Source organism: Neoarius graeffei, chromosome 3 (genome assembly GCF_027579695.1).
Source record: "Neoarius graeffei isolate fNeoGra1 chromosome 3, fNeoGra1.pri, whole genome shotgun sequence".
NCBI lineage: Eukaryota > Metazoa > Chordata > Actinopteri > Siluriformes > Ariidae > Neoarius > Neoarius graeffei.
This window is the reverse complement of record NC_083571.1, coordinates 101,975,289-101,987,430: the sequence shown is the minus strand read 5'-3', so window position 1 is coordinate 101,987,430 and position 12,142 is coordinate 101,975,289. Positions and strand designations below refer to the sequence as shown.

Here is a 12,142-nt window from a genome sequence, read left to right as displayed (position 1 = left end):
GTGATGCAACACAGTGGTAAACATGCCCCTGTCCCAACGTTTTTGAAACATGTTGCTGACATCAAATTCAAAATGAGCATATATTTTTCAAAAAACAATAAAATTTCTCAGTTTCAACACTTGATATGTTGTCTTTGTACTATTTTCAATGAAATATAGGGTTTCTGTGATTTGCAAATTATAACATTCTGATTTTATTTACAGTTTACACAGCATCTCGACTTTTTTTGGAATTGGGGTTGTACCACAATTGCTATAAGTGAGTAGGTGTAATTATCACTGGCATCATGATTATCTTCAGTTAATTGCCCTCTATTTCCTCCAATACAGGTACCTCGTGTCCTTGTGAACGTTCTCACAATTCCAGAAATCGAGGTCTTGAGGATGGGCAAAAAGAGTTTCTTAGGCTGCAGTTTTTTCCCCAGGTTTTTGAATTTCCCTCAAATCATTTTTGTATAAAGATCTAACTCTTTTGTACTGTCTGAGTTGAAAGCCTCTCTCTTAACATTTTACTAAGAATGGAATAGTACCAAAATGAATAATTGAAATATAAAATTGTAAGATCTAGGGATACTCTGAAGTTATGAGATAGAACACTAGTGAATAGTGAACACTACAGGAGGGTGGGGTGCCCATTTAACCTCATGATGAAATACAGTGGTGCTTGAAAGTTTGTGAACCCTTTAGAATTTTCTATATTTCTGCATAAATATGACCTAAAACACCATCAGATTTTCATACAAGTCCTAAAAGTAGATAAAGAGAACCCAGTTAAACAAATGAGACAAAAATATTATATTTGGTCATTTATTTATTGAGGAAAATGATCCAATATTACATATCTGTGAGTGGCAAAAGTATGTGAGCCTGTAGCAGTTAATTTGAAGGTGAAATTAGAGTCAGGTGTTTTCAATCAATGGGATGACAATCAGATGTGAGTGGGCACAGGGATCTATCAAAGTCTGATCTTCACAACACATGTTTGTGGAAGTGTATCATGGCACGAACAAAGGAGATTTCTGAGGACCTCAGAAAAAGCGTTGTTGATGCTCATCATGCTGGAAAAGGTTACAAAACCATCTGTAAAGAGTTTGGACTCCACCAATCCACAGTCAGACAGATTGTGTACAAATGGAGGAAATTCAAGACCATTGTTACCCTCCCCAGGAGTGGCTGACCAACAAAGATCACTCCAAGAGCAAGGTGTGTAATAGTCAGCGAGGTCACAAAGGACCCCAGGGTAACTTCTAAGCAACTGAAGGCCTCTCTTACATTGGCTAATGTTAATGTTCATGAGTCCACCATCAGGAGAACACTGAACAACAATGGTGTGCATGGCAGAGTTGCAAGGAGAAAGCCACTGCTCTCCAAAAAGAACATTGCTGCTCGTCTGCAGTTTGCTAAAGATCACGTGGACATGCCAGAAGGCTATTGGGAAAATGTTTTGTGGACGGATGAGACCAAAATAGAACTTTTTGGTTTAAATGAGAAGCGTTATGTTTGGAAAAAGGAAAACACTGCATTCCAGCATAAGAACCTTATCCCATCTGTGAAACATGGTGGTGGTAGCATCATGGTTTGGGCCTGTTTTGCTGCATCTGGGCCAGAATGGCTTGCCATCATTGATGGAACAATGAATTCTGAATTATACCAGCAAATTCTAAAGGAAAATGCCAGGACATCTGTCCATGAACTGAATCTTAAGAGAAGGTGGTTCATGCAGCAAGACAATGACCCTAAGCACACAGGTCATTGTACCAAAGAATGGTTAAAGAAGAATAAAGTTAATGTTTTGGAATGGCCAAGTCAAAGTCCTGACCTTAATCCAATCAAAATGTTGTGGAAGGACCTGAAGCGAGCAGTTCATGTGAGGAAACCCACCAACATCCCAGAGTTGAAGCTGTTCTGTACGGACGAATGGGTTAAAATTCCTCCAAGCCAGTGTGCAGGACTGATCAACAGTTCCCGGAAACGTTTAGTTGCAGTTATTCCTGCACAAAGGGGTCACACCAGATGCTGAAAGCAAAGGTTCGCATACTTTTGCTACTCACAGATATGTAATATTGGATAATTTTCCTCAATAAATAAATGACCAAGTATAATATTTTTGTCTCATTTGTTTAACTGGGTTCTCTTTATTTACTTTTAGAACTTGTGTGAAAATCTGATCACGTTTAAGATCATATTTGTGCAGAAATATAGAAAATTCTAAAGGGTTCACAAACTTTCAAGAACCATTGAAGTGCTTGACAAATAGCTGAGGGTTGTGATTAGTGCATATGAAAAAATGCAGTTAGTAGTTTAAAACCATTCACTAAATTTAGAAGAGCTCAGCTAAGTCAGACAGGACCATGCAGGACTTTAAAGAAGATGTTTGTTTTAGTTCAATCTGGGTTTTTGTAAATTCTGTGCTTATTTTTGTAGATTCTGATCTGTATGATCTACCTGCAGTAACATCCATCTGTTAGTGCTGAGTCTGATCTTAGCTTCTGAGTGGCACAAATGAAAAGTGTTTGCCCTGCTTGTCCTTGGGAGAGCTTGAGTTTGAATCTTGATGACCCCACAGACACCCATGATTGGGAGTCCTAGAGCACAAAATTAACCATGATCTCTCGGTAGAAGGGATGGCATTACTCTCTTGCCTGTAAATCAGAGCAACACTGACCAGTCATGGATATCTCTGAGACCATGTATGAGAAGAGGGCAGTTAGCGCTTTCCTCTATGTGTCTTACACTGCCCTGTGATAAAACATAATCAGCAGTTTAAAACATGTGGGATTTGGCTTCATGTGTCTAGGAAGCACATGTTTGCACTGATCCACTATCGTGTGATCAGCGATAGCTGGCTAGTAGATGGGAATGGGCAGTGGAGAAAATTTCTGATCTTGGCCTATGTTAGTGCTTCTAATGAGTCCCTTTGGTTTAAAATTGATCTTTTATATCTTGACCTACAGTTGATCCAACATAGCTACAGTTGTATAGTAAGTCTTGCAGATGTACCTGCTCAGTAGCGAGTCTGATCTCATCTTGGGTTACAGTAGGTCTTGTGGAATCCTACCTTAACAGATCTGAATTTGGCTTGTATTAGGGCTGATCTAACTGGAGTGACACATGTAGTTTAAATAATACATGTATATAGATCTATTTGAGCCCGATTTCAGATTCAATTGTGTCTTGTACTCATGTTGAGTATTGATCTAGTCAGTCTTGAAGATGTTGGTCTCCATTTTGTCTAATGTTCCTATAGTTAGACATACATTAGACTTAGCCTACAGTAGGTATACAGTTGGTCTAATCTACATACATGATAGTTGGTCTAGCTCCCTGTTTAGACCTTCTGATCTTTGTATTCTTTGTTAGTCTCTTTTGTATTGTTAGTCTGGCTTTCAAGCCTTGTACAGTTCCTTGTATTTCCATTCACTTCTTATTTATGTGTCTGTGGTTTTCAGCGATGTCTGTCCATGCCTTATGAGCCCAAAAGACAACTCATCAGAGCTGGCAGAGCTAAAGTTCATTAATCAAGAATATCAGGTAACTCGATTGAAATATGTTTTTATTGTCTTATTGAACAAATACAAGATTTCATTCTTGAATTTTGACTGAAATGATACCATGGTGTAATGAATGACCCTCACGGCAAAATGGTAAAATAACTCATTGCTTCTCTCCAAACCTATACACTTTTGTATGCCAGGATATCTCCATATGCTACTCTTAAATTGTAAGTGCAACACAGAAAATACTTTTTCTCTGTGCACATCTTTCACTATGGATATCACTGTAAAGCAACACTTTACACAAGTTTATAGTGGGATGAAATGCTGAGTCCCCAGATCACAGTTTAGTGCAAGAAAATGCTGTGCCTCTGGACACACGACTAAAGATGAAAGTAGTTTAAGTGTAACACAAGAACAATGTAGAATTCCCAGAACAGATAGGATTGGTGGGTTTCATGTGTGTATTGGTCACTTAAATCCCAGACAAAGTCTTTTAACCATATATAACCTTTTCCTTCTCTCTCTCTCTCTCTCTCTCTCTCTCTCTCTCTCTGTCTTCCCTGCCTGTTAGACCGAGATAGAACAGCTAATATCCGGGGAACGTTACGATAGCCGTGAAGATTTCACAGTTGTCCTTCAGCCTTATCTTCAAAATACAACCATTCCTTTAGATAAAGTGAGTGTGCTGCTCAAGTCTTGAGATCTGCCTGCATATTATGGCTCTGAAACATTACAAAATACTAACAATTCCTTTTTTTTCTTTACATATTCCAGGATGGAAATTCTGATCTAAGTTACTTTACATTAGACTGCTTCCATCTTAGTGAGCGGGCACAAGCTGAGATGGCTATTTCCCTTTGGAATAACATGGTAAGACACAGAACTTAACTGGTCTCTAAACAAAAGATGTTCTGAAGGCCATCCTTTTAATACTGTACGTGACAACCTGTGGAGCATTGTTACTTTACTACCTATTTAGCACAATAGCTAGTTATAAAATTGTCCATCCATCCATTATTTGTAGCCGCTTATCCTGTTCTCCAGGGTCGCAGGCAAGCTGGAGCCTATCCCAGCTGACTATGGACGAGAGGCGGGGTACACCCTGGACAAGTCGCCAGGTTATCGCAGGGCTGACACAGGAACAAACAACCATTCACACCTACAGCCAATTTAAAGCCACCAATTAGCCTAACCTGCATGTCTTTGGACTGTGGGGGAAACCGGAGCACCCGGAGGAAACCCACACAAACATGGGGAGAACATGCAAACTCCACACAGAAAGGCCCTCGCCGGCCGCTGGGCTCAAACCCAGGACCTTCTTGCTGTGAGGCGACAGTGCTAACCACTACACCACTGTGCCACCCTATTATCATTATTATTATTAGTAGTAGTAGTGGTGGTTCCATTTCCTTTAATGCACTCTTATGTTTCACACTGTAGTCAAAGTCAACCACAAACTCAATGTCACGACAAAACAGCTCACTGATTACATTCTTCTTTAAAAGTAGACGGCCTTTTGATTCCATAAAATCTGTGAAATTTATCTCCCTCTGAAATTTGGTCGTTGTGATATATGTTTATTTATGTAATGTCTCACAAAATATCAGGCCATTTTGTGGCTGGGAAGTTATTTAATTTGAGGGGATCCCCTAGCAAATAATGTGCATGAAATCGCTCGCTTCACGCAGTCAAGCAGACAGAGGAGGTCCGTGTGCGCATGGGCAGGTTTACCTTCTTCTTCTTTCGGGTTTTACGGCAGCTGGCATCCACATTGTTGCATTACTGCCATCTACAGGTTTACCTTGACTGTGCACTGACAGTTCCATCATTCTGTCACTAAACAAACAGCTGATCACACCGAGGTGCTCGCTGACCGCTGATATTTATTACTTTGGTCCTGCATTTCCTTTCCTTCACAACATAACGTCTTTTCTTCTCGCTTTCTGTTACTGTAGTTGGTCTTTCCAGTTTCATTCGCATCCTCCATTGTTCTCTCCTGCTTCAGATTTGTATCCCACAATGCCTTGCACGAACGGGGAAAGCCCACCACGTGATGTATAACATAGCATCTTATATTTTGTCACGGTGAAACAGGAAAAAATAGCAGAGAATTTAGGGCCACATGGCCCTAAATTCATTAATTGTTCTATTTAAAAAAAAAAAAAAACTAATAAAACTGGAAGTCTGTAATTCAAATTCAGTAGCTTTTGGTTCAGTCAACAAAAATCTTTTGGGTGTCAGGGAAAATTCTTTTTATGACCTCAACTTGAAAAATCTGAAAGGCAGTCTATCTTTAAATTGTAAAATTATAAAATATAGAATAAGGCAAACTATACAACAAGAATGGCATCTAAATGGACAAATAGTTTACCACAGTCGAATGGGGAATTGTGCTAACAGCAGCATGTGATGCAGCAAGAAGCATCACAGCTCCAGAGTCCCTGGTTCGATCCTGAGCTTGGGTTACTGTTCACATGAGTTCCCACCAAGTTCTCTGCTTTCCTCCTGCTGTGCAAAAACATATAGGTTGCTGGATTGGATTGCCCAGATGTGGGAATGTGCCCTTCAATGAACTGGCATCCTATTCAGGGTGAATTATTCCACCTTGCACCTAGTATTGCTGTAATATTGGGCCCAAAGGGTCACTGGTTCAATTCCCAGGACTGGCAAGAAAAATGTGAGGGGAGTTGAGTGAATGAACAGCACTTGCCCCTCTTTCTGTATCATGGCTAAAGTGCCCTTGAGCAAGGTACTGAACTCCCAGCTGCTCCCCGGGCACTGTAGCATAGCTGCCCTCTGCTCTGGGTGTGTGTGTGCTCATTGCTCACTTGTGTGTGCATGTGTGTGTTCACTGCTTCAAATGGATTAAATGCAGAGGAGGAATTTCATTGTGCTCGAGTGTATGTGTGATTTTTTTTAAAAATGCTTCTTTTTCTAATAGGCTCTGGATCCACTGTGACTTTGACCAGGATAAAGCAGATAAAGAAGATGAATTATTTTATTTTATTTTATTTTATTTTATTTTATTCATTAACATGGCACATTGTTCACCTGTTTCTCTAGTTGGAGCCAGTGGGAAATAAGCAGACCTTCAACAACTTTACTTACGATCGCACAAAACTTAGGTGTCCATCAGAGGTGAGTGTGATTGATAATAAACTCAGCTTCAGTAATGGAGTGTATGACAGTAATAAGTGCTGTTAGTGAAATAGTATAAATGATGCATTGGCGCTGTTAAAATATCACACAATGCACAAATATGTATAGATACACATTTAAATGAATATATATTGATATAATGCCTAATACAGGTATCTGTACATTAGAGCTAATAGTCATGTGTGTTTAGCTTCTTGTGTTACACGTTACCTGAGAGTGTTGAATTCTAGAGTGCTGTATGATATGGATAAAAGCTGTTGTGCATGCTAAAACAACAATCGTGTCACTATGTTCACCTTCTCAACGATGTGATTTTCTTGATGATTGTTACATTTTTATAATTAATTATTTCTTAGTCCTTCAAGGTGAAGTGCTGCTGCTGCATACTATTGAAAATACATATTTTACATACTGCATAAAATATATAGTATTGTATAATAACCCCTTTTGTCAAAGTGACAAAAATAACACATTCCACAAATAAACAATGCACTGGCACTTTTAGCTCTTCCAGCCGTAGGCCAGGCCAGATGAGCTTATGCGATCACGCGTCGTCCGTCCACAATTTACAGAAATCACTACTCCTCCTACAGGATTGATTTCATTTCGATCAAACTCACATACAGTGTTCCCCAGGTGGGTGTGCATAAAAGTTGTCAAGATGGTGGCACCACCTGTCATATTTATGATTTTATGGGCGTCTGAAATTTTTGGGTGATTCGTCACATTAAACTCTATTCTTCGTAAACTGCTGGGATGTTTTCAATGAAACTCACCCAGAAGACTCTAAAGACCAACAAGAGTTGTTCACCAGGTGGCACCACCTGCCATGGATGAGGCTACACAGGGGTCGGTGGCGCCACCAATAACATTTTATTGGCGTTTAAAAATTTTGGGTGACTCGTTACACCAAACACTACTGTTCGTCAACTGCTAGGATGTTTTCACTGAAACTCCCCCAGAAGACTCTAAAGACATATTCCGCCAAGAATTGTTCGCCAGGTGGCACCACCTGCCATGGATGCGGCTGCACAGGGGTCACGTGCAATTTCACAAAAATTGCTACTCCTCCCACAGGATTGATTGGATTTCAAACTCGCACATAATAACAGCCTCATTGAAGCTATTTTTCATAACATTGATGAAGAAAGAAATTACAACCTTATTTTTGAAAATAAATTCATTTATATATGTGCTAACATTCCTCGCAAGTGTTCTCTGACTAACAGGGACGATTTGCAGTAACAGCCATACAAAATCCTGTTAAGACATGATAGCTGAGAGAACATTTCTTTACATTTACTGTTTATTTTTTTGGCATGAAGTTAAAATTTTGCTGATGATAAAGTTTCTTGCTATATTTAAAACAAAGTAACCATTATGCTGTCAAAAGCAAGATCTGCTAAAGGTGATACCATGTGTATTTTGATTTATGGTCAGGTGAAAGATGTGTTTTGAGCCTTATTTACAGTAGGAATTTTCTATGGGCAAAGTGTTTATGTTTATCTTTGCCTGTTTTCTCTGGGTCAGACTCTCAGACCGTTCATTTATACCAAGATGAACAGCCACCCTGATTACTTCACAACTCCGGAGCCAACATCTCCAAGCACCCCACCTCCCTGCCCCAACGGTGTACCAGTGTGGGTGCCAGCCATATTTGGGGTCATAGGTTTACTCCTTGGATGGGGGGTCACGTGGCTATTTATGCGCCGGTGGATTAAGAAGCAGAAGAGTAAAGACAAAGTGAAGGAAAAGGAAACAGAGATGAAGAAAACAAGCTTTTAGCACTGAGTTGCTCTTACAGTGCTACTGACTCTGGAAAACATCTATGCTTTTTAGCCTGCCAGACATCCATCCGACTAGATGTGTATGGTTATGACATGACTTTTATATATCATTGTGAATCTACACACACATATACAAGGCTGTAGTTCATTCTGAAGTGATCATAACTGTCCCTTACCCCTGCAAAATCTACATCCTCCACCGTGAGCGCTCTGAGAGAAAGGTCCGCAGTTTTAAAGGGTTGGCGCTAATAGCCATTTAGCTACCAAGGTATAATGGTCGTCATGTTTTAAAAGGACCAACTTGCCATTATGCAGAATAATTATGTCATTAAAAATGCATAGTTGCCACTTACTATTATATTTTTAAATGTTGTTTTATTTATCGCATATAATTTACAGTACAGTGAAATACTTTTCTCCACGTGTCCCAGTAAGATGGGATCCGAACGGGGTCAGCCATGATACAGCACCCCTGGAGCTCAATGTTAAGAGCCTTGCTGGAAAACGGTGGCAGCTTCCTGGGGCTTGACTTCCTGCTCTTATGCTCAGTAACCCAGAGCCTTCTCCACTGAGCCAGTATTATTAAACAATGCTTCAACTTTTCATACTCAGTCTGGTTTTAGGATAATTATCATATGATTATAACTATGAATATAAGGGCAACTTTATGTAACTTATGAGAAATATTCTATACTGTAATTCTCTAGCTCATTGTAAATGTTTATCATATTTTATGAATAAAGCAAAAAATGTTTGTATAAAACTGTAAATTGTCCTTAATACTCCAGTGCCTTAAATTGATACTGGAGCACAATAATTACCTCCACCAACTTTGTTGGATGAGGTTATGTTTTCGCCTCTGTTTGTTTGCCGGTTCCCAATGTGTAACTCAAAAAGTAGTGAATGGATTTTGATGAAATTTGGAGGAAAGGTGAGCCATGGGCCAAGGAACAATTGGCTAGATGTTGATGCAAATCTGGATATGTCTGGGGATCCAGGATTTTTTTTTCTGTTCCCAACATAACTCAAAAAGTAGTGATTGGATCTTGATGAAATTTGTTGTACCACTTTAATATCATCCAAGGTTTAGTATTATTTAGGTTCAAGTGATTTGATTTCGATGGTGACCCAGATAAGGATCCAGATTTAGGATCCCGATCAATTTTTTTGTTGTCAAGATATCTCAAAAAGTAGTGGATGGATTTCGATGAATTTTGGTATGTAGCTTTGTCCTCATCCATCTTAGAATTGGTTAACGTTTGGAAGGGATGCGTATCTTCTTCTGGATTCTGGATCCAGAAAACTGTAATAGGGTAAGTACTGGTCAGATATCACTGTAAGTTGGTGAGATGCTTTCTATTGATACGAGAAGGAAAAAATGTAAAGTTTGATGAAGAGCCAGATCCAAAAATAGCAAATTGTTAATACATGAAAATATTGGTCCATTTTTAATCGAACCCCTGTATAATCAGTATAAAACTGTATATTCAGTAGGCATATACATATATGAATGAATGAACCCTTTATTATCACTGTTACCAGTGAAACTGACCATCAACTTGTCCTTACAGAGGGGGAACAGGACAGGAAGACAGGGATAAAAGAAAAGGAAAAGAAACACAGTAGTAACATGAGGAAAGATGAGGAAAAAAAGAACACCCCCCCCACTATGCTCCTATCAGGGGTACAGTGTGGGAGCATTTAAAAACCTCCGCACAAGCACACAATAACACAAGTATACTTTAAAACATGGGACTTGAGGGGGGTAAGGGGGGAGGAGGGGGCAATCAGGGGTGGGGGGTAAGGGGTAAGGGGGTAGGAGGGGAGGAGGTAGAGGTAACCCAGCACAAGCAAGCAGCCGTCCGCTCCTGCAGACATGCAAGCGGCGCTGGTCACGCACCCGCTTGTCACACTGGGGGTGAAAAACGGCGACCGCGGAAAATTGGGGAAGGAATGCGAAGAATGCGAGAGTGTCTTCCAGCAGTGACCTTCTGGGGGAAATGTTTCACCAGCAACGGCCTTGATCGAGGCCGGTGCTGTTCAGGGAGCCGAATGTTGATAAGATAGAGATTGTTTGGTCTTTTGAACAGACGTGGTCTTTACACGTCCACACCACTCGTCCATATCTGTCCATTTCGTCCATATCTGTCCATTTCTGTTCAATTCAATTCCATTTGGTCCCCGAAATACTTATTCCTTGTAAAAGCCGAAAGCGTCTCCAAGATGACAACCATGTTGTGGTTCAAGTTCTGCCACAGTCCGAGTGCCAACAGCTTTGCCCACCGCTCCAATCATATCGGGCAGCTTTGTGGGGCTTTGAACAGCTGTCACCGTTGTCTGATTTCCTCGATATACCAGGGCAATGCCTAATCCAATCAGCAAAAGTCTGGTAATCATGGTTCTGGCAATCATATGGATTCACATCCCAGATTAGTAAACATCTAGATATTCTAATATGTGGCTTGGCGGAGTTATGCACTCTACCGAGTGCCCTTCTAGTTAAGAATGTTAATGTTATTGCACTTTATTATTATTATTATTATTATTATTATTATTATTATTATTATTATTCCTGTGAATTTCTCAACTGTATCATATTTCTATTATTTCCAGTTGTCTGCCAATGTTAATTTGACATATGAAGTACAAAGTAGTATCCATTTTTCATGAAAGTGTAATGCCTGGCTTGGATCACATGTGTAGAGCTTTAATTTCCAATCACCTGTGCACACACACACCTTCTGTCAGGTTTAGGACTGTGTAATTTATGTACTTAATGTAATGTAATTAATAAATATGAACAGATTTGTCTATGAGTTTTTACTCTTGGATTGATCTCCTGCTGTACTTTTTTACTCAGCAGTGAGAAGCTTTGGGTTTGACAGTAATGCTCCACTAATGTTAAATACTACCACCTGCTGTTCATGTCATCTTTCTGATATTTCCTGATACCATGAAGCAGAGCAGGTACTGTTTGATAGTCACCCAGTCCAATATGACAACTTTTACTACATCACTGCCATTGGATTTGAATCAGCTTTATACATGTAAGTATAGAGAAAAGAAACGGGAACAACTGTAATTTTAAGTTGGCAGTGAGTAACAAATTTGACCTCAATAATAAATATATAATCACAAGCAATTATCCCAAATAAGTTAACGGGTTTTTTGTTTGTTTGTTTTTTGTTTTTGATTTATTTTTACTAAAGGGCAAGTAGCTATCCCATACAGGACATTAAAGAATCAATATACAACAACATATTAAACTTCAGCAGCAGCATGGAACAGGCCAGTCCTACATTTTTGACTGTGTTTGATACAGCAAGTACAGTACTGTAGGTTTTCCATGTGTAAGATGTTACACAGTAGAACTAATGTCATTAACCACAGTTGCCAAGTTTCAGCAATATTTCTAGACTTATCAAAAAAACAACATGAAAGTAGCCCAAAGGATACAGCACTAGTAAAAGGGAAAGATTGTTATTCTTCTTCTTTTTTTTTAATTTCACAGTCTTTGCATAGAAAATAATGTCACTGTGGTTCACACACATTTCTGAGGTATGAACATTATCCACTCCACAATCCATCCTTTCCCTCCCCGAATATTTGCAATATATTCTATGTTACAATAGAATTAGTTCTGTACATCAGAGATACACAGTGTCTGCACTGTCTCGTCTCGTCTCGTCTCGTCTTCTT

General features: G+C 39.5%; 1 protein-coding gene across 1 annotated transcript in view; it reads left to right on the top strand.

The window, feature by feature from the left end:
• Positions 1-8,441, top strand: part of LOC132882637 (phospholipase B1, membrane-associated-like) — an 89,544-nt gene extending 81,103 nt beyond the window's left edge. Inside the window, exons 38-43 of the mRNA XM_060915723.1 lie at positions 331-425; positions 3,450-3,531; positions 4,069-4,173; positions 4,272-4,367; positions 6,561-6,635; positions 8,187-8,441. Of these exons, the coding sequence (XP_060771706.1) occupies positions 331-425; positions 3,450-3,531; positions 4,069-4,173; positions 4,272-4,367; positions 6,561-6,635; positions 8,187-8,441 (708 nt within the window). The remainder of the gene's footprint in view (positions 1-330; positions 426-3,449; positions 3,532-4,068; positions 4,174-4,271; positions 4,368-6,560; positions 6,636-8,186) is intronic.
• Positions 8,442-12,142: the final 3,701 nt, after the last annotated feature.